The 24,659-nt window shown below is 41.7% G+C and overlaps 2 protein-coding genes across 5 annotated transcripts in view; one reads left to right on the top strand and one right to left on the bottom strand.

Moving 5' to 3' along the window:
• The first annotated feature begins 1,922 nt into the window (after nucleotides 1-1,922).
• LOC107373718 (glycolipid transfer protein) lies at nucleotides 1,923-6,496 on the top strand. The gene is made up of 5 exons (XM_015941874.3): nucleotides 1,923-2,093; nucleotides 2,468-2,526; nucleotides 2,613-2,746; nucleotides 2,827-2,977; nucleotides 5,599-6,496. The coding sequence occupies exons 1-5, from the start codon at nucleotides 1,991-1,993 to the stop codon at nucleotides 5,779-5,781; spliced, it is 630 nt and encodes a 209-aa protein (XP_015797360.1). The 5' UTR covers nucleotides 1,923-1,990; the 3' UTR covers nucleotides 5,782-6,496.
• A 3,575-nt stretch (nucleotides 6,497-10,071) lies between these two features.
• Nucleotides 10,072-24,659, bottom strand: part of LOC107373726 (protein FAM222A) — a 31,945-nt gene continuing 17,357 nt past the window's right edge. For all 4 annotated transcript variants that reach the window (XM_015941891.3, XM_054744325.2, XM_015941885.3 and 1 more), the window contains exon 3: nucleotides 10,072-12,294. In XM_015941891.3, coding sequence (XP_015797377.3) covers nucleotides 10,973-12,294 — 1,322 coding nt within the window. In that variant the 3' untranslated portion in view covers nucleotides 10,072-10,972. The remainder of the gene's footprint in view (nucleotides 12,295-24,659) is intronic.

Genomic DNA, 24,659 nt, shown 5'->3' on the forward strand with positions numbered 1-24,659 from the left:
GCCTGAAGCGCTCTGCTACTGCGGAGCTCATCACCTGTGTTGCAGTGATTTCACCTCACTGACACAGCATCGAAACACGCTCTCCGCTGTGTGGTCAGGGTTGCAACACATTCCCTTTGATCCGCTCAAAAGTAACTGATGAGGTGAAAAAGTAAGAACCCAGGCAGCAGTTTTTCTGGAGAGTTTAGAGGAGACGCAGGAAGATGAGAGACAGACAGGACAGGAAAATAGTTAAATAAAAACAAGAAAACAAAACAAAAAGTAAAATGTAGGTAGATTTATCTCCACTACACATTTTTACCTGTATGAAGCAATAAGTTACACACATGTAATAATTATACATCTGATACAATTCAGATCACCTTCAACACTCAGTCACACAGCCAGGGCTGTTACAAGACATTTTGGGGGCCAAAGCAACCCCCCCATAACTGTGCTCCCCAGAAGCCTCTGTGTAATTCATACCCTCTCCAGGAGTATTCATTATACAGTGTTAGTAAAAGCCCCTCAGACATCACTGACATGTTCTAATATTATCAGATGAAAAACTAAATTATCAGACATGCTGTCTCATCTGCTGCTTTTCTAAACTTGCTAAAAGTAACAAAACCATTTGAAAGCCACTATTTGTAGATTCTCTGAAAGTTTCCATGGAGTGTGTGACAACTTATTTTCTCATTGATCCTATCGTCTAATCTCACAGCTGAAACAAGCATCCTTAATAATCTGTGCACAGGAAGCTTACCGATGCTGTAGTAAAACAAAAGGTCTAATAATTCCTTATTAATAAAACCTTGTTGCAGCACTAAAGCAGAAAAATGAGATTTTGCAATAAATATGCTAAATATTTACATATGAATTGTTTTAGAGCCCTTTTATTGGCAGAATCTGATATTAATTTAGTTCTTACAAAAAATGGGTCCCAACGTGGTTTGTGTGGCGTTGCCATAGTGTGACGTCATAGGCACAGATCCCCTGTCCTCTTTTTTTGGAAATGGAAATATGGTCACCCTATATTAAACAAACTGTCCACCCGGGCTTTTGCGCTGCACAGAGACGCTTCGCTGCCTAGGACTTTGAACGTCAGTTGAGAGTCAGTCTCATGCAGACAGACCAATGAAGAGAGGGCCTCAAGTTAAGACCCTCTCCTCATTGGTCAGTCTACACAAGGTGGGTCAAAGGTTACCCTGAGCGGGTTATGTGATGCCAGGCATTCAAGTATTGAGTATATTTACTGCATATTACAGTAATATATTCTGTATGTGACCATATTATGGTGATTCTTGGGTCATGAGGATGGGGCCCTTGAACATTGTTGCCCAGGGTACAACAAAGTGTTAATCTGGCCCTGCCGAGAGGGCGGAGCCGCTAACACATACACACACACAGGCTCACAACAACATTGTGACATCATAATGTACCAGTTAACATCATAGCATACCTCTTAGCCAATAGTGGTGGCAGATTTAAATTCAAATACAGTGCAGTTTTTACCCAACGACGGCGCAACACTGACAGTTTTAGGCAGAATATTTAAATTTTAAGATGCACTGAAGTGCCAAATTATTAACTACACGTGTCTACAGCACAATTAGACACTCGTTTATGTAGTTTATCAGCAAAAAAAAGTTGATTTGGGGTGACTTGCTCTTTAAGCTCCAAATTAAATAGTACATGAAATGTTTATCTTTACAAAGTATCTGACCTAAATCTTTAGTTTGTAAAGTAAATATTTAACTCAAAATTAAACATTGAGCTTGCTAGCTAAATGTTTTTTTTTCTCTCTAATGATTCCCTAAATAACCCAAAATCTGTTTGACTATACAAATGTCACCCCATAGTCTTTTTATCGCCTACGTGTTTTATTTCCTACCTGTTGGAGAAGTGATGACGAGGGAGGGGCTCGCGCCGCTTCCCTCCGCCCACCTGACTCGACACAGTTCCGGGTTCTTCCCAGCCGACAGCCGCTGCTCGATCGCCCGGCGGGACCATGTCTCTTTTACTAGACATTCAGTTTGAAGAGCTTCCTCCGGACAAGTCGGTGGACACTAAGACGTTTCTGGACAACGTCTCGAAGCTGCCTTTGTTTTTTGGTGAGTACCTCAGCGCATCAGGTGACTTCACGAGAGGACGATTGCTGACTCGGCAGACCAGTTCCTTGTGATGATACTTGTAAGCCGTGTTGTTTTTTTAAGTCCATAGTCTCGTCTTTATGTTTCCCACATCATGAATGTTGGTGCCAGGTCACAGGCGGGACGAACCAGCTGCGCTCGCTTACAGAAACTCTTTGTTTATGTGTTGAACGCCTCACTTGACCAAAACTATGCTTTCGCTGCGTGTTCTCCCTCTTTCTAACTAAAAAAATAAATAAATAAAAGCTGATCATCCTCCCCTCTGAGCTAGGGATACATGCCATGAACTCATTCATATTTAATTCACCGCTCTCTCAAATGTCTTCCTCCTGCAGACTGCTTGGGTTCAAAAGTGTTTACAGTCATCAAATCAGACATTAATGGCAACATAACGGTAAGGGGCTTCAGTGGTGGATTTAAATGCCGAACACACGCTGCTCCATCATGCAAACCTGGCGTCATTTTTTATGTATTTTTTAGAAAATAAAAGCAGTTTACCACAAAGATCCTGCAAAGTATGTGACCCTGCAGGACATTCTGGAGGCCGAGCGAGAAGCCTATGAAGCAGAGTGGCCTAAAGTTGGAGCAACGTTGGCTCTGATGTGGCTGAAGAGGTGAACACCCACACCAGCTCTCAAACTGTCTGGTACGTTGACCCTAGTGTGAGTCTCTGACCACGATCTCCTCCCTGCAGGGGTCTCCGATTCATCCAAGTGTTGCTGCAGAGTTTGGCTGATGGAGAACGAGATGAGAACAACCCCAACCTCATCCGGGTCAACATTACCAAAGCCTATGAGCAGGCGCTGAAGAGATACCATGGCTGGGTTGTTCAGAAGGTTTTCAGTGTAAGGGAAACTTGCATCTTCCTCAGCTCATCCTAAAGGTGTTTTCGCTTTGGGAGTTTTAGGTTTAGAACTTCCTGTTGGAAAAATTGGGTCTTTCGAGCCTGAAGACATGCTGGTGGACCCGTCTGTCCTGAGAGGGGTTTGGATCAGTTTTTTATATGAGGTGCTGAGAGAACGTGTTTTAAAGTTTGAATGGGGAGGTGAATGAAACCTGAGGCCTCCTTCTCTTCTCTTGTTTGATCTAGACTAAACACAATTATCCCAACAATGACTTCTAAACCTGAAACTCCCATGAAGCATTTTGGATGAGAGCTGATAAGTGCCTTTTAAAAATAACTCATAAAGCAGTTTTTGATTTATGATCATGACATAATCATCTCCAAATACATGAAACCTAGTTCTCATAAATATTTTAAAATGTAAAACAAAGAAAAACAGTAAAAATGATCATTTTGTTGAATTAACGACAACAAAATTTCAATCATGTGACCTATTGTGACAACACGAGAGGGACCTCTAGGAAAAATTTAAATCTACATTGCCAAAGTTTAAGACTGGTTCACAGATAAAACTAGTAAAAAGATACAAAAGTTAAAATATTCCTATCAAAAGGTTCTAAAACAAGGCAAGCAGTGCAACACCAAAGCAAATTACAAAGGAATTAATTCCAAAAGCTTGCGGATGATAATGCCCAAAATGAACTCTTAAAGTCTGTGCTGGGACAAAGCAGTCCAGTCCGGCCCTGCGTGAGCTTGACAGGGAAGTCTTTACGACCCCGCCCTCCTGCATTGTGCGTCGTCCTTGGGGAACCACAGGATCGCCGCACGGTGGATCCAATCCTCCTCCTCGGCCCAGCCCCTGTGGGCACACAAAAACTCCGGCAGTAAAAGGTTCCCGGCACCAGACCACGCACAGAGAGACAGCAAACTCCACACACTGCTAGGCACTGCTTAATTACTTACGCGCGGGGGCAGAGTAACTCTGCCCGCCTGCCGTGTTGCGCTACGTGCCCTGGCTTCTCCAGCCGCGGATCTCGCTCTCCGCTGCTGCTGCTGTCCGTGCCGCTGATGAACCCCCTCCTCTGTCCAAGACTCCGACCGGACTCAGTGGCATCTGTACGCGCACTGCACATGTGTGGAGGGAGGGACACCCACGCTCCTCCGCACTCGGCCGCCGTCCATCCTCCAGGACCGTACTCCGGGTGCTCCTCTGTTCCGGCGGGGGGTTCAGGCACATGTGTCCTCAAGACACCGTCCGGGGTGCATCTCTGTCTCTTAGCCCGATGCATTTGTTATCAGTAGCTTTAGCAGCGAAGAGTGAGGTAGTGCCAACTCAGCGACTTTGTCGCTGTTCCTAACGCCTAGTGACAAACCTAGCTACATTTCTGAGGACCCTTAGCTACTTTCTTCTAGATATTTCCTGCAAATTAGCAACAAAATAGCCATTTTCGCTCCGAACCGTTCTTTGAACGTTGTGTCGGCTGTTATCAAGGATATAAAAGCTACAGATACTCAAGATGTCATTGACGCTTTAGCTCACCTAGTTAGACGACAGACTCTCGCGCAGAAGATCTGGGTTCTATTCTGGATGTGAACATGATTTATTTAGAATTTATTTTTTACAGTAAGATGCCCAAATTTTTATTTGAGACTCGCCGAACGGCATTGAATTCACAGATAAAAAAGATGTGGGTTCAACTTTCATTTTGGAACAATTTTTCAAGCAAGGGAAGGGAAGCTCTGTGAAGCTGACGGACTGACCCATCTTAAACCTTTGTCGGCTGTGCTGAACATCGACATATGGTGCTGAAGGGAAAGTTACAGAACCAAATTATTTAATTAATTAGCTGCGCGTTCTCCTGTCCTCTGTCCTCCGGGCCACACGCACACACACGGGACTGTCTCAGCTGTTATTTTCGTTAAGGAGTGTGCACGTACAGCATGCGCGCCTCATGCACGAGCCTACTATTGAAGCTGCTGTTACGCTTTTGGCCTGAGGGGTCAATCGCAAGCATAAAAATTCAAAACTCCGTAAAGTCCCTTTAACATTTTGATTCAGATTTAATATTTAGATTAAGATTTATTATTTATATTTAACATTTATATTTATATTTAATACTTAGATTAAGATTTATAATTTAGATTTAAAATTGAGATTGACTTATTGTTTAGATTTAATATTTAGATTTAGATTTCATATTTACTTTAAGATTTATTTATATCTAGATTTAATATTTAGATTAAGATTTATTATTTAGATTTAACATTTAGTTTTAGATTCAATATTTAGGTTAAAATTTCATATTTAGATTGAGATTTTACATTTGGGTTTCAATCTTAAATGTGATGAAAGTGTGCCAGATGTAGGAAAAGTAAACTAAATACCAAAAACTCTCCACTAAATTTTTGACTTCTACAATTTAAACTTGGCATCTCATACACCAGTTTTAAAAAACTTGATGTGCTGATACCTATCTTTTTTTCTTTAGTGTGCACAAGCCCCCTTTCTCTTTTTTAATCAACTCCACTTCTCGTCTGCTGTCTCATATGTCCTGTGGGCTCACAGTTTCAGACTACGCCTCCCCAAACCTAACTTTAAAAATAATTTCTTGTCTCTCTCAGGCGGCGTTACTGGCGGCTCCCTACAGATCAAACTTCCTCAAGTCTCTGTCAAAGGGAGAGGAAGTGAAAGAGGAGGACTGTCTGGCAAACGTGCGTCACTTCCTGGTGAACTACACCATGGTAATAGACGCCATCTACGAGATGTACACAAATCTAAACGCTGAGCTGAACTACACAGTTTGATGTTGACAGAGGAGCCTGGAGCAGTGGCACAGATGTGACTCATCTGTCATCAGCCTCAGGTGGAACCTCAGCCTTAAAAGATATTTTTAAAAAGGGTTTTTGTCTAATTTTCACTGAGATATTTATTACTTTGATTCGCATTATTCTTCATGTATAAGTAGTCTTTAATCCTGCTTACTGCCTTAAATTTAAAGAAATGATATCCAAAGGTGCTTTTTCCCTTGTATTTACTTCAGATTAATAGGATATGAAAGGAACAATGCTCACTGTTAGAATTATGGTATTGTTAGATTTTCTGCATTATTTATCACAACTTTTAAAATTCCAGTTGACTTGTCCCATTAATGTCCTTTCAGCGTCTTTACTTCTTTTTTTTGTTTTTTCACTTCAGCACATTTTATTCCTAATCTTAGCGCTTTGTGCCTTGGTTCAACTGAACAAAGGGTGGATTATATCTCTAAAATCACAAATATTCAGGTTTTCTTTTCATCTTTTGCCTCATTTTTGGTTTGGTGTGGTTAAACTGTTCCCTTGTTTAAAGTGTTGCCTGTTGTCATTTATTTATATGCCTTATAGTGTCTGAGAGTATTTATGCTTTAGAACAAAATATATAAAGTTGTTTGCTTATTTTAAAAATTGTAATAAATGAAGATTTATTTTCCGAATGAGTACTTTAAGAATAAAATCATGTCCAATTAAATCAAAGGATCCAACACTAGGTGGCAGTACTTTCTTTCTTTTGATTCTCTGATATTTTATGTGTTCTGCATGGGACATTTTTGAAATAGTTCTCAGTAATATTCTTCAAAATAGTATTTTTTTCTGTTTTGTTTTATTGGATATTTAAACTCTTGTTTATTTATATTTAAGGTCAAATCAAGGTCCAGCAAGAACCTTTGATGGCCTTAAAAATATCTGCACTCCATTTTGCTGAGAGAAAATTCTGTATTCCACGTGTATCCTATCCGCCACCAGGAGCTGTGCTTCTCTGCTCACTCTTGTTTGTCTAAGTGTGTCCCAGAGGTCGGAGTGATTCTGGTTCCTCTCCCAGAGGAGCCCGAGCTAATCGCCTCTGAGCAAGAGGAACATGTTTGAAATCCTGTAGGTTTATCAGCTGTCCTGCTTGATAGCATGGAAAAAAACTTGGAGTAAAGCCCGGACACAACATAAAGACCTTCTACAACAGAGTCAATGACCTTTAACAGAACATGTTTTTATCTAGACTGAAATGTCGTCAGTTGGTGGTGCACGGCTTCTATTGGCTGAGTCATTTTTTATGATGGGCTAGTTAGTTAGTCTTTCCTCTTTATGACAAACTAAACTTGAAATGGATTGTTGAGTTAAAACTGGGAGGAAATACTGGGTAAAAACAAAAAAGTGAAAGTTTAACCATTGATTCAGAAACCAGTTAGTTCCTATAAAGCATGGCTACCAATTTCAAGAGCAAGCAGGCACGGTACTTGCATATTGCATGATATGACTTTTTTCTTAAGTTATAATTCTGTGGTTTATAAAAACATTTATATAATTCTTTGCACAAAATCCCTCTCACTTAAATAGATTTCAGCAGTACCTTCCAGAATGAGCTGTTTCAGGCCTATGTCACTTTAAGAAAACAAGCTGGAACTGGCCACGCCCACTCATCCCTCACCCAAGCTGCTATTAGCCGAGAAGCTCCGATATATGTGAGGTCGAATGATGACTCCTGGTTGCCTTATTCTAGGGGCTTTCTGGGTATATTCCACTGGGAGGAGACCCTGCAGCAGATCTGGAACTTCCTGGGGGAATTCTGTATCCTGCCTGGCCTGGGAACACTCTGGGATTCCTCCAGGAATGGGGTCTGAAGCTGGTGGCGCTTTGGGCCATTCACAATTGCTCCTAATAACGTCAGCAAGAAATTATTTTAAAAAAAGCCTAAAGAATGTTTATAAAGATTGATGTAATAAAAATGCAGGTTTAAGAAGCTTTTCAATTTTATCACAGAACAATTGCATTGATGAGACATTGACAATAGAACTGCACTAAAAGTACCAGTGCTATTTTTTTAATCTATGTGTTTTTATTTTTACTCAATGTTTTGCAAACATTAGCGTCCCATAGAAAACTATACATAGTTTTTAAAAAGTGTTTTTTTTATTTTAAAACCTGATAACAGAAAAGACAAACAGTGTTATAAAACAAATCTATTATACCAAGTACAGAGGAGAAAAGGATGTCTCGCTTTAACCTAGAAAAAAGTCAATCCTGAATTTAATCTCAATTTATCTGAATTCTGGAACAAAGAACCTTTTTTTCAGCAGTCTTAATCCTCTTCCGTAGAATTTATGAAAAATTATGAAGTGGGAGAATGACGTCTGGACTTGAGTCTAAACCTACCTCGGATAAATATCAGGATGGATGCAACTGTGACATTTCTGACAATTGCATTTGCAATAAAACACTTTATTTTTTGTGTCACACGGTGGTCGCCTAAAAAAACATGTGCTTTCAAACACTGACTTCTACAGGTCTTTCTCAAAAAATTTTGCATATTGTGATAAAGTTCATTATTGTCTGTAATGTACTGATAAACATTAGACTTTCATATATATTAGATTCATTTCACACAACTGAAGTAGTTCAAGTCTTTTATTGTTTCTAATATTGATGATTTTGGCATACAGCTCACAAAAACCCAAAATTCCTATCTAAAAAAATTTGCATATCATAAAAAGGTTCTCTAAACGAGCTATTAACCTAATCATCTGAATCAACTAATTAACTCTAAACACCTGCAAAAGAATCCTGAGGCTTTTAAAAACTCCCAGCCTGGTTCATTACTCAAAACCGCAATCATGGGTAAGACTGCCGACCTGACTGCTGTCCAGAAGGCCATCATTGACACCCTCAAGCAAGAGGGTAAGACACAGAAAGAAATTTCTGAACGAATAGGCTGTTCCCAGAGTGCTGTATCAAGGCACCTCAGTGGGAAGTCTGTGGGAAGGAAAAAGTGTGGCAGAAAACGCTGCACAACGAGGTGACCGGACCCTGAGGAAGATTGTGGAGAAGGACCGATTCCAGACCTTGGGGGACCTGCGGAAGTAGTGGACTCAGTCTGGAGTAGAAACATCCAGAGCCACCGTGTACAGGCGTGTGCAGGAAATGGGCTACAGGTGCCGCATTCCTCAGTTCAAGTCACTTTTGAACCAGAAACAGCGGCAGAAGCGCCTGACCTGGGCTACAGAGAAGCAGCACTGGACTGTTGCTCAGTGGTCCAAAGTACTTTTTTCGGATGAAAGTAAATTTTGCATGTCATTCGGAAATCAAGGTGCCAAAGTCTGGAGGAAGACTGGGCAGAGGGAAATGCCAAAATGACTAAAGTCCAGTGTCAAGTACCCACAGTCAGTGATGGTCTGGGGTGCCATGTCAGCTGCTGGTCTTGGTCCACTGTGTTTTATCAAGGGCAGGGTCAATGCAGCTAGCTACCAGGAAATTTTGGAGCACTTCATGCTTCCATCTGCTGAAAAGCTTTATGGAGATGAAGATTCCATTTTTCAGCACAACCTGGCACCTGCTCACAGTGCCAAAACCACTGGTAAATGGTTTACTGACCATGGTATTACTGTGCTTAATTGGCCTGCCAGCTCCTGACCTGAACCCCATAGAGAATCTGTAGGATATTGTGTAGAGAAAGTTGAGAGACGCTAGACCCAACACTCTGGATGAGCTTAAGGCCGCTATCGAAGCATCCTGGGCCTCCATAACACCTCAGCAGTGCCACAGGCTGATTGCCTCCATGCCACGCCGAATTGAAGCAGTCAATTCTGCAAAAGGATTCCCGACCAAGTATTGAGTGCACAACTGAACATAATTATTTGAAGGTTGACTTTTTGTATTAAAAACACTTTTCTTTTATTGGTCGGATGAAATATAATTTTTTGAGATAGGAATTTTGGGTTTTCATGAGCTGTATGTCAAAATCATCAATGTTAGAAACAATAAAAGACTTGAACTACTTCAGTTGTGTGTAATGAATCTAATATATATGAAAGTCTAACGTTATCAGTACATTACAGAAAATAATGAACTTCATCACAATATGCTAATTTTTTGAGAAGGACCTGTATATTAAATTTAGGGCTCTTGCTTACCAAATACATTACTGGTCTGAAGTTAGTTTCTACAAAATTTATTTCAATTATTGAAAATACTGATACAGGGAAACTTTACTTATTGCTTGGTTGATCATTTTTAAGCAATAAAATAAACTATAGGTCATGAATAATGGTGCAAACTCACAACAACACAACATTAACTGGGTTTAGAAAATGTTTTATTTACTTGACAATCCTTATCAAGAAAAGATTCAAATAAAGGGATGGAGGATTGGGGTCATACATTGCAAAAAGTAGTTAATTCATGGAGAAACTCATGTTTTCATATATAATAATTGCACTTTATAATAATTATAGAGAGTTTGTCATATAACTCGCCAGGTCAATATAAATAAATAGTTTTACAGTACCACTGCAGACACATGGAGAACTACTCAGTCGCACATCTCAAAGCGTTCAAGATAATATAGCCCTACATAGAACATGGTACGATCCAGGCGCCGCCTTCTGTCCAACGTGGCACACCAGTCCTTTTATAAAACAATCACACAACCTTCAGCATGGCAAAGTTGTTTCTTTCAAAAGCAAACTTAAAAACTCAACCAAAAGAAGCTTCTGTCTTGGCTTTAAAGGCATCAGTCTCAAAACACGGAGCTGAGCATGAACACAAAAGAAAAGTATTATTTAAGATGTCACTTGGGGGTAAAATCATATTTCTCTATGCAGTAGCTGGATACCTGGTTGTTATGATGGGAGACGGTGAAAAATAAAAGCACTGAAAAGGTCCCTCGTAAGCAATTTTACATAAAGATATATAACCGTTGTTACCAGAAATGTTTCATAAATCACTTTGAATCATCACCCCTGATCATTTTCACATCTGCATGTTCCAGTTACATTTTGTTTAAACATCTGGAGTCATGATTATCATTTACCTTTTATTTTCCGGGCATAAAACACAAATCCTTCTACAAACACATGCAAAAACGTAAAAGGTGTGTCTTTTCCACAGAGGTTTAAAGTTAAACTTTCATTTCCTGTTTAAAAAAAAAGGAGAGAGAAAAAGTGTCTTTTGTCCCGTTGCTTGGCAGCTTTCCTTATCTGTAGATGGGGAGCTGGATGTGGGTTTGCTGTTGGTGCTCCAGCAGCTGGGGCATCCCCATGGCTTCGTACCCACGGCCCAGCATGCGCTCCTTGATGCAGGGGGGGTGGATCTCACTGATGAGGCACTCCAGAGACTGCAGGCTGCTGCTGAGTGCTGCAGCGTGGCACAGGCTAAAACTCGGCAGCCCGCAGCACAGATTCTGGTCTGCGCTGTAGGCCTGGGTGTGAAGAGGAGGAGGAGGGGGAGGAGGAGGTGGAAGGTGGAGCTGTGGCTGGCTGTGTTGATGGCTGTTTGGGTGGAGATGAGGGTGGGAGAGCCTCACATCTCCGGGCATGGTGGTACCCAACACCTGAGAGGTGTAACAGTCGCTGTCGTCCCAGAGCGGAGCGTAGAAGTGCCCACCCGGTAGCTCCGCCTGCGCGCTGACCCGGTCCCGCCTGTAGGACAGCCGTGACGAGCACGTTAACAGCAGGCAGGTTTCAGGAGACTGAGCCACGCCGACCTCTGCCACTCTGCGCCCCTGAGCGCTGTTACTCACGCCATACATCCTAACTGCTTCCTGCTGATAGGCCGTCTGGGTCTGAGCCTTGTGCTGCCACAACGAGTACTCTCCCCTTTCTAAGTATCCGGCTCTGGCTGTGTCTGCACCCTGTGTGGGTAGCACAGCCCCTGTGAATGTCAGGCTGCTCTGGGGCGGCACTCCAAACACAAAGTCTGAGCCTGAATGCGCCACTGCAGCCACAGCCTGTAGCGAGGGGCTGGCTCGAGCCTCTCCCCCAGGGTGCAGGGCCTGGCTGTGGGGAACTCTGCTCATCTGCCTCATCAGGCTTTGAACTTCTGCCAGCTCATTCTGAGGGGGGAGGCTCTGATCTCTGGAGGCCATTCCTGCAGTAGAACAAAGTGTTTCATTGGGTACATCTGGGAGCTTACAGGAGCTTATGTGATAGGCCTTGTGCCCATGTCTGACTGTGTAGCCATTGTTCAGAGGATTATCATACGGTGCCAAAGAAGTCTGGGAGTTTGAAGGTTTAGTCCTCCTGCCCTCACATGTTTTCAGCACACCTTTGACCACCACTGAGGCTTTGACGATGGCCAGCAGGCCCTGGTTGCCTCCTAAGTGTGGGTGTGAGTAAGAGCTGTAGCGTTGGCCTGTGGTGTCCAAGCCATTGACGGTTTTGTTGAGCTGCTTGTGTTGTGGCACCCGGATGTCAGACGGAAAGATTTTGATGGACAGTGGGCTGTTGGCGGTTTTCTGGGCAAAAGCATCCAACTCTGCAGGAGACGGATACCGAGAAATCATGGAGCCCGACTCGCCTGGGAAGAAAGCAGACAGAGATGGAGATCAGAATAAACACAGAGACGTCTCGTTTTGCTGTTTTTTTTCCTTCCTCCCATAGACTCAACTATATAGCTGTACCTGAGCTAAAATTAAAATACATAAAACCAGAATTAGTTTATCGCAGTGACTCGAAGCAAGTCAGTAATTAAATAATCACAGTCCTGTGACTACTGAATTTTTATTTTTCTACTTATTAGTCAAAGCTAAATGAGATTACTTCTAAGGCTGATGTAATTAAAGAACTCATTTGCAGGTTAATAATTAGAGTTTGGATTTTATTAGAACAAATAAATTAAACAACAGTATTTGTAATCCTACAGGTTTATTGTGTTTTTGTTTTTTGGCTTCTGCAGCAACCAAACTTCAAAAGGACATATTCAATTAATAAAAGAAAAAAGGCGACCCAAACAAACTTGGCTCTATGGGAAATTTTTTTTTAAATGGCCTTTCTGGTGAAATCAATAAAGTAACTGATTACCCACATTATTTAGAAAGCCGAGTTCATTTTAATTAGCTACACCTAGGCCTGATTACAGCCAGTTAATCTTCAATAGAATCTGTTTGATGACATGAAGTAGCTGAAAAGGTAAACATGCCCAGTTCAAAAGGAATTCAAGACTAGAACACAACATATAAAACCCAGCAAGCCTCAGTTGGTTGATGTTAAGGTCAGAGTTCATGATTCAACTATAAGAGAGACATCAGAGCAAAGACGGTAGCCATGGGAGCCTTTAAAGACCAAGGGTGTTAGGGAAAACGAATTAAATGATGCCCAGTTGTTGAAAAATATTGGCGACTTTGTAAAATATAACCATAAAAATTGGGTTTAAAATACATGGGAATGAGTGTAAGGGAGTTCTCAACATCAAGGAACCTTGCCTTGATGTCTTGGACCCGCCCCGGTTGCCTAGGAGATGTCATCAGGAACCGCCAAGGCGTATTCCAATGTTCATGTTCTACTGAGGCATCTGTTCTCCGTTTGTTAGCCGTTTAGCTAGCTGAGCAAGGATACAATGGAGGTGCCTTGTAGCCTGGCCTTGGTCAAAAATTTCCCAGAATACAGTAGCAGGTCAACGGCGGTGTTGGTGACAAATTTACAGGAAGCGGCGTCCCAACCAATCACAAGCTTATGGTCTTTGTCACTTTCCACAAATGTTTAAAATTTTGGGCATGTCGCCGTCACCCTCTGTGAGCCCGTCAGAGAGCCCTTGCGCCGACGCATAATGGCGTTGCGTGTCTCAGCACAGACGGAGAAGTATAAATCAGGCTTTAGACGGGCCATTCATCCTGGAAACCCCTCCGATGTCAGTTTCAGGGGCAGTTAGTCTCCCCAACAAAGAAAACCATTTTCAACGAAAAATTGAAAATCGACAGATGAAACCTGTAGGTTTCATTTCATTTCACTTTATTTGTAAAGCCTCTTCCACGACCATATTAGACGCCCAAGGTGCTGGACAACGCAACAAGCAAGTAAATAAAACTGCAAAACAGCCATAAAAACATAAAACCTAAATAAAAGGCCACATTACACACAGGACAATGAAGCCATGCTATGACATCTACTGTTGGAAAGCCACGACATCTTCAAACGGGGTTTAAAAACCAGCAAAGAAAGTGACTGGCGCACGGTTAAAGGTAAATCATTCCATTGCCTTGGAGTAAACACCGAGAACGCCCGATCGCCCCGTGATTTAAACTCTGAATGCCAAACGGAGGGCTCTTGATGGAGCATGCCTGTTCAAAAGGCTAGCCAAGTAAGAAGGAGCAGCTACGTTTTCACAGCACTGTGTACTTGTGGCAGTGTGAGCATCCTGTCACAGTGTCCTGATTGATCATACGCCCTGGCTACTTGGCCAAAAGGGATGTCCCTTTGGCTGACTGGTTAGCGTGCATGACTCTCACCCGGGAGTCCGGGGATCGAATCCCGCCCGGGCCCTCGTTTCTCCACCTTGCCACATTCTCACCGATGTTCACAAACCAACTTATTTCTCTTATAATTTGACAGAGGGGTCAAAAGTATCCACTCAGGTAGATACAATGTTTTAAAAAGATATAGATGTAGTAATTGATGTCAATCAAGCTTTGTGATCTAGTAAAAGAAAAAGTTATTGTCTCAAAGCTGATAAAAGTAATGTAAGTTAATAAATATGGTTTAAGGACAAAAAAGGGACAAATGCTTAGACCCACACCTCCCCGAAAAATACAGTAGAGCAAAAAAGTATTTAGTCAGCCACCAATTAGGTCTCCCAACTAAAAAGATGATAGAGGCCTGTGATGTTCATCATAGGTATTGTGGTGCATGTTTGCCTCTGTCGGTGCGCCCCAGGGCAGCTGTGGCTACATTGTAGCTCATCACCATCAGCGTGTGAATGTGTGTGTGAATGGATGAATGATACACTGTAGTGTAAAGCGTTTTAGAGTCCTCTGAAACTGAAAGGTGCTGTTCAAGTACGGGTCATTTATCATTCATTATCAATGATCATCAATCAACTATTGGAGACAAAATGAGAAAGAAATCTAAAAAATCTCATTGAATGATTTTTAACGAATTTATTAGCAAATTATGGTGGAAATTAGTATTTAGGCAATGACGAAATTCCATCTCAATACTTGTATTACTTATAACTATATATCCTTTGTTGCCAATGACAGAGGTCAAACATTTTCTGTAAGCCTTTGTAAGGTTTTTACACACTGTTGCTGTAATTTTGGCCCGTTCCTCCATGCAGATCTCCTCTAGAGCAGTGACATTTTGTAGCTGTCACTGGGCAACATGGACTTTCTACTCTCTCCAAAGGTTTCCTTTGGGGTTGGGACCTGGGGACTGACTAGGCCACTCCAGGACCTTGAAATGCTTCTTACAAAGCCACTCCTTTGTTGCCCAGGCGGTGTGCTTTTGTATCATTGTCATGCTCAAAGACCTAGCCACATTTAATCTTTATTGCCCTTGCCCTACAGCAATCAATTTCCCTCTGGGATTAATAAAGTATTTTTGAATTTGAATTTGATGGAAGGTTTTCACCAGAATCTGACTATACATGGCCCCATTCATTCTTTCCTTTACTCTCTGCATGTAATTCACTAGGCCCTCCCTTGTAGTGGGATTTTTGTTCACCATACTTGTGATCCCTTCCACTTTCTAATAATTGCACAGTTGATTTCTTCACACCAAGCAGCTTGTTGCAGATTCAGACTTCCCAGCCTGGATCAGGTCTACAATTTTGTTTCTGGTGCCCTTTGACAGTTCTTTGGACTTGGCCATAATGGAGTTTGGAGTGTGATCGTTTGAGGTTGTGGACAGGTGTGTGTTATACTGACGAGTTCCAACAGGTGCCTTTAATACATGTAACGAGTGGAGGACAGATGATCATCTTACAGAAGAAGTTACAGGTTTGTGTGAGCTTGAATGTTGATTGTAGGAGACCAAATATTTATTTTCCACCATAATTTCCAAATAAATAGTGATTTTCTGGATTTTCTTTTCCCCTCATTTAGTCTCTCATAGCTTAGGTACACCTAAGATGAGCATTACAGTTCAATTGAATTCAAAAATACTTTATTAATCCCAGAGGGAAATTGATTGCTGTAGTAGCTCAGAATAATAATAATAAAAATCAAGTAATCAAAGAGTTATTGTATATTACAATGGCTGTTGGCAGGAAGGATCTCCAGTAGCGGTCAGTGTTGCAGCGAAACTGAAGAAGCCTCTGACTGAAGACACTCTTCCGTTGTCTGACAGTCTTGTGAAGAGAATGCTCAGGGTTGTCCGTAATTTTCTTGATTCTCTGGAGAATCCTTCTTTGCATTATCTCCTCCAGTGGCTCAGAAACTGCCGATACTCTGGCTGAGTCCTTGAAAGGGCTTGGAGTTCCTCCATCTTGTTGGCCAGTGATCTCACATTGCCCATTTTTGATGGAAGAGATGGTTTGAATTTCCTTTCTCTGTCTCCGTTTTGCTCCCGCTCTGCACCCATGCTTCTTGCGTTTTAGCTCATTTGGGATTTGTGGCTTCAGTTGAGGTATTATTTCAGCCTTTCCAATGTTAATCAGCTGCTCTCAATTGTAAACCAGCTTGTTGCCATGGTTACACATAATTTCAAATGCTCAAAAAGTGAAAAAAGCTAAAAAATAGCAGTGAAAATCCTCCAAGCTTCACAGCACCAGAAACAGAAAAGTAAAGTGTCCAAAAAAAATACAGTTTTTCTTGAGAAACTAGAAGAAAAAATGTCCAAGAAAAGGCAAAACTTACATATAGTCAACAGAGCTACTCCAACATGCAGCCACCCAGAGCAGCGCAGTTCCGGAAAGCCTCTCTTATCTTTTTTAAGTGGGAGAACTTGCACAATTAGAGGCTGACTAAATACTTTTTTGCCACACTGTACTTTCCTTTGTGTCAGAGTAACAAGGCTATTTTAATAATTAGAAAGTACAAGTGATTGTGTGAAAATGTAACAATGGCTAATAAATAATTACTCCAGTTAAGTATAGAAACCCATAGTTTCTGCATAAGTAAGATAACAAAGTATTTGTATTGAGTTATATGACACCTTTGTATTTGAACAACTGAGCCTCAGAGAAAACTCCTTCAGCTTTGAGCAAAGCGATGAAGTGGGAGGTAAATTTAAGTTTGGGGGTAAATATTCCCTGAAGCTCTGCAGACATTTACAGGTAAATAAACAAATAACTCAAAAAGCAGAAAACGTGTGTGTGTGTTTTTTTACTTTAAAGTAGCCCGTTAATTCAGATTCATGTTGCCAAAGTCTTGAAAGTTGTAATCATTTCAGCTTTTGTTAAATGTTATTGTGCCTGATTGTGCTTTAAGAGCAGGTTGTGGAAAACAAGTTACAGTTACAGACAGGAAGAGAAAAGGAAAGCCATCACCAGGAGGTCTGCTGATTGAAATGTGTGCAGAAAAACAAACGGAGTTAAAGATGATTGATTTTAAACACCATTATTTAGCCTATTTTCTACAGCTGTTGAATTTTCCTCAACAAAGGTAAAAGTGCCCCATTTAGAAAACAATAAATCACCGAGCTAAAAATGATTGCCACCTCTCGGTTTGACATCTTTATGGAATTTGTGGCAGAGCAAAGAAAAAAGGCATTTGAAGTGAACCCTGATCACGCCGCGAGTCAGTGGAAATGTCAGCGTGCAAAGAAGCAAGGCTGTAATCTGCAATAAAGGGTTAAAAAAATAAATAAAATAAAAACACTTCATTCATTTTCAATAACAAAACCAATTCTGGCTATGCGGGGTAGAGCTTGCTCATTGTTCCCATTTGAAATTGATTTGGGAGTTCATTTCATTTCAGGCCTACAGTGAGAGCCTCCCGACTGTGAAAATGACTCAATCTACAAGATCCACCTCATGAAAGGAATAAATTGGGTGTTTAAAATAGAGGGAAAGAGGTAAGAGGCAGAGCGTTCAATTCATCCAACGGTTTCCCAGTGGAGCAGGAGGAAGGAGCGCCGCGGTGCCGAGAGCACCAGCGTATTCTGTAGAGAAATACAACAAAGAAAAACAGCGCTTATTATGTTTCAGCGAGGCGCTTCTATAGAAAACAATGACATCTGGGATGTTGAAGAGCTGTTTGTACTGTACACAGCATCAAGATGTGAGCTCGCTCTTCTTTTGGTTTCCCATAATCCTTGATGTGAAGGAAAGAAAAACGCCAGCTGTAATAATAACTTCTTGCTTTTGGGTAGAAATGTTTAATTCATGACCATAAAAGATCAGAAGAGTAAATAAGTGCTTACAATTATGTTTTATGGCTGTGCATGGATGTATGTGCAAATGCGTGTATAAATGTTTGTGTGCGTGTGTGTATGTGTGCGTGCATGTTTGAATGTGTAGATTTTAGTTTCATGTGTATATTTTTATATGTAAACACCGATCGTTTTTAAGGGTGTACATATTTTATAATTGTTTGTTTTATTTAGTCTGTTTTACTGTTAAGCACATTGAGTTGTTGTCGTACAGGAAATGTGCTCTATAAATAAAGTCATTCATTCATTCATTCATTCATCATAGCCACCTAAAGGAGCTTGGATGGCTGAGAAAAAAAAAGACATTTTTAGAAAAGTAAAAAGTCTTCATCCTCACGCACCAGTTCTTCTGTCCTGGATCATGCTGCACATTCACCAGCAATAAGTAATTCAGCAAAGAAACTCAAACCAAAACTCTTCAGTTTAGCCATTTCTTCCTTTCTAAAGGCCGCGTGGTGCGCCTGGCGTGCTGCGCTGCACTTCAAACACTTTAAATGCTAACAAGTCTTCACGGGATGTCTGATATTGTTAGTCCTCAGATTACGGCTCCCGTCAGATCTACGGAGACACAACACAGCTGCACTTCCCCACCGCCGCTGCCTTAATGTGGCGCTATGGAAACCTCATTAGCAAATAGGCACTCTGGATTCACATTTATCGTCTAAAGACCAACGCTGTGTGACTCATGCTGGAGAAAACAGGGATCACTTTAGGTTAGACTGATGGAAACCTGATTACTGGTTAACGTGAAGTCACATGTGAGGCTGGTGTTGATTTAAATCACAGCCGGAGGAAAGAGCATCAGTCAATCTCCAAAGATTTTATAGCGATTGGTCACGTTAAATGGCAAGAAGCTGCAGCTCCATAAAGTGGTGAACTGATCACTGCACAAAATTCAGCATGAAGTAGTTGGTCCCTACAGATCTTCTCAGTCCCTACATCCCCAGCAGGTCCTTGAGGTCCAGTGATCAAAGCCTGCTGGTTGTGCAGCGCACCAGGCTAAAGACCAAAGGTGACAGATCATCTTCTGCTGTGTCCCCCAGACTCTGGAACTCTCTCCCTTGAGCCTGAGATCAGTGGACTCAGTGGTCTCCTTAAAGAAGCAGCTGAAAACTCACCTGTTCAAGCTGGCTTTGGTGTGGCCTTCATCACCCTCTCCTTATTCTGTACTTATTCCGCCTTTCCGGAGATCCACTGATTTCCCTCTTTCCTGTTCATTTTCTCTCCCCCTTTCCTTAAATTTTTTAACCACAATTATGATAATTTCTCATTAGAAACATAATTTTAATCATTTTTTAAAATCTTTTTATACTTAAATGTTTTTAGTTTTTATGAAGCGCCTGGTGATTTTTATCTTCAGAGGCACTTTATAAAAGATCATTTTCTTTCTTTAGTTTTACAGCTGACTAGAAGAAACCTCACTCGTAACATAACATTCTGGTTCTGATGGACTATAGGCTGCAAACAGAGTAGAGGGGAGTGGCTCTAAATAGTTATTTTCATGGTGGGAGGGGCCTGCCTTAAAGAGCAAGTCACCCTCTAGCAGAGTCTTACTCCATTCCCACTTCCTGTTTGAAAATGCTGTTTCCTGGCAGAGAGGGCGGAGCCGCTAACAAATACACACACACACAGGCTCATAACGACACTGTGACGTCCTGATGAACCAGCTAATGTCATAGTCTACCTCTTAGCCAATAGCGATGGCAGATTTAAATTCAAATGAAGTGCAGAGTTTTTACCTGAAGACGACCCAACACTTACAGTTTTAGGCAGAATATTTAAATTTAGACTATGATGCACTAAAGTACAAAACTATTGACTACATGTGTTTACAGCATGATTTACATAGTTTATCAGCAAAAAAACCTTGATTTGGGGGACATGCTCTTTAAGGTCCTGGTGGTGTTTGGATCAGAGCAGCCGCTCACCTCCTCAACAGAACTGAGCTGTCACATTCATCATGTAGAGGTTGACAGAGGTCACGCCCCAAAACCAGGTTTAAAATCAATTTAAACAACTTGACTCAAGCAGCAAAATCAATGGGGGCATCAGACACTTATGGATCTTCCTTTTCTTAAAACCAGTTTATTCGTAAAATAAGAGACCATAACCTCAGGTTGCATCTTGCAAAAACATCCCACAAAAAATGTGCAGCATTAATTTGTTTGGTGAAAAGATTATTTAATGTTGCAACAGAACCCGATTTAGCAAAAAAGATCAATTGCTGCTTATCAGCAGTTTTTAGTGTAAGAAAAGTGCGTTACAAAAAGATTTACCCCACATCATGTCAGCTCGTTTCCTGTGTTTCTTCCAGACCCCCCCCCCCCCCCCCCCCCGCTGTATTTATGCAACAAAAACTCAGAGCTGTAAAATAAAGATAAGAAGTGAAAACAAATTTGAGGCTGTTCACATGACAACTGGGGAAATGGCAGCTGTGTTTAGTGAGGTGAGGAATGGCAGGAAGATAATTAGCAGTCTGACCTTAAGCACTTAATCACCCTGAACCTGCAGCCTGCACGCTGCATCTCTCTGACGGCGAGCCGAAAGCGGCGCGGAAAATAACAGCAGCCACTTTTCACCAGCAGCCCCGGCCAGAGCCATCATGCAGGCGCTTAAATATTCTCTGACCTTTCAGCATCCACCCCCCCCCCCCCCCCCCCCCCCCCCCCCGAGGGCTGATTCAAAGCAGCCACACGAGGCTGAAAACCTTGATAGTGATTTTATTTTAAAAAGCAGGACAGCATTGATGTTTGATGCAGCGTGAATCCTGATAAATTTATCGACCCCGACGCCATGAAAAGCCTGCTTGACAGTTAGGACACCAAGCAGAAGCGACACACTTTTACAGGATTCAGCTAATCCTGATTCCCTCTTCTGTTCAGGGGACATGCTGGATAGCAGAGGCTTCGGGCTATGGGGGCCAATTACAAACCCTCAATCACCACTGCTGGCCTCATTTACAGCATTACGTGCATATATGTGAGCGGATTTAAAAATATACAGAAGAGAAGACATTATTTAGATTATTTCCCCCCCACCTGCAATGGTTTCCGTCACTTTAAACGGGCTAATCTTTTTCCCGTGGTCACACTTGAAGCCACCCTCCCTTCCCAGATTGGAGCAGAGGCCTCATTGTTTTAGAGCAGTTTGAGTTAATCACTAATTTATGGGCCACACAAGCCCCGGAGGCAGGGCTGAAACAGGAGTTGGGACAAGCTCATCGGGTTTCCAAACCCTACAGCTTCATTCGCATAAGGAAACGATTGCAATAACTGCAAGATATGATCCCCACATGAGATAAAACTAAAATACACCCCATGTGCAGAGCTGGGAGGGAGGGGAAAAAAATCACCACAGGTCTTTTATGTTAGGCTAACGACTTATCCCGAACACTTGGGTGAGATTACTTGTTTACTGGTGTCAAATCCTCTGCAGGAAGACGACACTGAAAACTGGCAGTTAATTACAGAACAGCGCGTCTCAGCAAGCATAAATACTTGTTTACTACACCAATAATCCCGATATTTAAAACCCTCCAGCCTTTCCTAAAATTCTAATTCAATTCAAATTCAAAGATACGTTATTAATCCCAGAGGGAAATTAGAGAGGGACAAAGCTCAGTGCCTTCACAATGCATTTTAAACCAATTTCATCGTTACCATGACAACTTCAGCTAAAATCGCAGCTGACCCAGTAATTAAGACCATGTAATTAATTGGTAGTGCCTGCGTCTGTTTGAAACAAGCCCCCACTATAGACTATATGTCACTTAGCCAGAGTAAACATTAAACAAACATCTGACCTCCATCACCCTCTGAAGGGAATGTGTGTTTAATATTTTATATTTATATGGATGTCAGCTACATCTTTCTGGTTATTGCAGTCAGAGTTCAAACAAGCAAGGACACATTATAGATTATAGGTTGTAAAGCTGGTGAAGTAGGACTAATGACAAATACCTGGTTCTAGGAATTAATGATTTGCCTGGAGAGTCCGATCCGGGAATTATGTCACTTTTAATTTAACTGTTAAAACTGAAACTTAAAAAGGTCTTTGCAACCTGTGCATGCAAACACCATGCTATGCATTTGCAGGTGTTAAAATTCAACGCAACTGATTTTATGCAATAAAAGATACCAACACTTTTTATGCGAGTAGACGCCATATTGGGTTTTGAGGCTGGTGAATAGTTTATAATTTTGTTTGTCAAAGTTTCAAATTTGTAGATTCAAGTTTTTTCCCCTGAACTCCAAAGGCAAACATCTACATTCCTGACATCATTTCTTCACTGATGTCTAAAATGAAACTTGGAGCTGGATTTATTAAATGGAAAAATGGTAAATGGCAGGTGCCAGGCCGTCACAGGGCGGCTGTGGCTACAAAGTAGCTTACCATCACTAGCAGTGTGTGAATGTGAGAGTGCATGAAAGCGTCCTAAAAAAGCGCTACATACGTTTGATGATGATGATGATCATCATTATTATTATTATTATTATTATTATTATTATTAGAGTCCTAGAACCCCCAAAGGTGCTTTACAACACAATCACTCATTCACCCATTCACACACACATTCACACACTGGTGGTGATGAACTACCACGTAGCCACAGCTGCCCTGGGGAGCACTGATTAAGGCGCTGCATTCTGCAACCCTCCGATTACTGGACAACCCGCTCTACCGCCTGAGCTACTGCTGCCTCACATTACAATAGTTTGGATGATTGCAAACCTCTAGCGTTGCTCTTTCATGATCAAAAACCAACTTCTGAAGATAAAAAAATAATAATAATAAAGCTGTATTATTGATTGTCCACTCACTGGAAAGCCAGCGTCTGAATCCTTGGTGTCTTCATTCCAACAGGTCAAAGTGTCCAAAATAAACATAAATTCCCACTTTGACTAAAATGCAATCCATGCATTGTTGGTAATTTATCTTCTTGCACAACCATTCTCTGCAAATAACCAACGACTCACTTTCTGCAAACTTCAGACACAACAGCGGGCTGTCAAAGACATCTTGTTTCCCTATTGTTTATATACCTGTAAACACACACACACACACACACACACACACACACACACACACACACACACACACACACACACACACACACACACACACACACACACACACACACCACTGAGGCACACCATTTTCAAATTTATGTAGAATTCCAAATAGCTTGTGGGTGTTCTTATTGAAACAAAGCTAACTTCTCCCAGAGTTACCACAGAAACCAATTTGGTGTACCACCTCAAAATGTTCACTGGTACCCATTCAACATTTTCTGGGGGCACCACTTGTTTTTGAGTATTTATCCTTGCACAGCCATGAAGTTCAACGTATGAATTTATGTGACATGTCTGATTGTGGGTCAGTCTGAAATTAAAAAAAACATTCAGACTCTATCATGTGCTTTAGGTTTATTTCTACCATGGGAGCAGCAGATGTTGAACTGTCCACCATGCAAATCCAGGTAGACATGCTAACGCCAGAGCCTGTTTCCTGGCACAGTAGCTTCTCTATTCATGCTCTTCCCTGGTAACCCCAAAAATACAGACACGCATTCACCCCAAATTTCACATGCCTCCTCCTCTCAGTGTCAGTGGCTTGTGTATGAACGGTGCTCACAGAACGGAGTAACCTCGGGGTTGAACACTTAGTTATGTGTGCTCGAGGAGGCTCTGGCGAGTACTTCTTCGCACCAATGTCATTCCTCATTTGTTTCTGTGCCGCTGAGCCCTGCTTTTGGGCAAAGTTTTCCCTCTTAAAGCCAGCTCGAGCACAGGCCGGCAGCGTGGGAAAGAAGCTTCCTCAGCCCCTGCGTTCACGTGGAGGCAGCAGAGAGGAGAAAAGCTCTCGTTTACTCTCAGCTTCGTAACGCTTCCTCAGAAATTTTTCACATGGGCTCACGTAGATGAACGAGAGAGAGAGAGAGAGAGAGAGAGAGATCTAGTGTTCAGTGCCTTCAATTTATTGATAGCTAAAAATGGAAATGGCTTTCAAAAGCGCCCCAGTGGCTAAAGACCGTCCCCATTTAACTCCATCCAACAACGACTCGTTTAATGAAAAAGCCCGGACCACACAGACTGAGCTCCCATCAGGACTCTATTCCCCGTGGTTGAGCTTGAAATGTCAGACTACAGCTGGGGGTTGGGGGGTCGAGGCCCTGCAGGTAAACAGGATGAGAAACACATCTCTGGTTCAGCCCGAGGCAAACTGGGCCCTTCTGTAACAACAATTACAGCAGACAAGTGCTCCACTGACTCCAAATTAATATTTAATAACAACGAGGTATTTTGCCCCGGGAAATGAGAGACGAGTAGATGGAGCGTTCACATTTTTGTATACTTGGCTACGCGTACATTAGCTACCACTAAATCAGGGAGACGTAATTAACTGCACAGTCTGTCAACCCAACAGTGTCTTAAATCATTCTGGGCTGCTTAAAGCTCATTATTATGGGTGTATTTTGATCCTCAGCTGTCCTGTTAAGTCTTGTTGCTCCTGTTAGATCACAGCAGCTTTTATGAGGAACTACAAAATAAAAGCTTTTATAACCTCTGCTAACTC

Source organism: Nothobranchius furzeri, chromosome 6 (assembly GCF_043380555.1).
Source record: "Nothobranchius furzeri strain GRZ-AD chromosome 6, NfurGRZ-RIMD1, whole genome shotgun sequence".
Taxonomy (NCBI): domain Eukaryota; kingdom Metazoa; phylum Chordata; class Actinopteri; order Cyprinodontiformes; family Nothobranchiidae; genus Nothobranchius; species Nothobranchius furzeri.

Coding starts and splice junctions, on each gene's coding strand:
- LOC107373718 (XM_015941874.3), top strand. CDS start 1,991: ATGTCTCTTTTACTAGACATTCAGTTTGAAGAGCTTCCTCCGGACAAG. Junction 2,094..2,467: donor GAAGCTGCCTTTGTTTTTTG/GTGAGTACCTCA, acceptor TTCCTCCTGCAG/ACTGCTTGGGTTCAAAAGTG. Junction 2,978..5,598: donor TTGTTCAGAAGGTTTTCAGT/GTAAGGGAAACT, acceptor TGTCTCTCTCAG/GCGGCGTTACTGGCGGCTCC.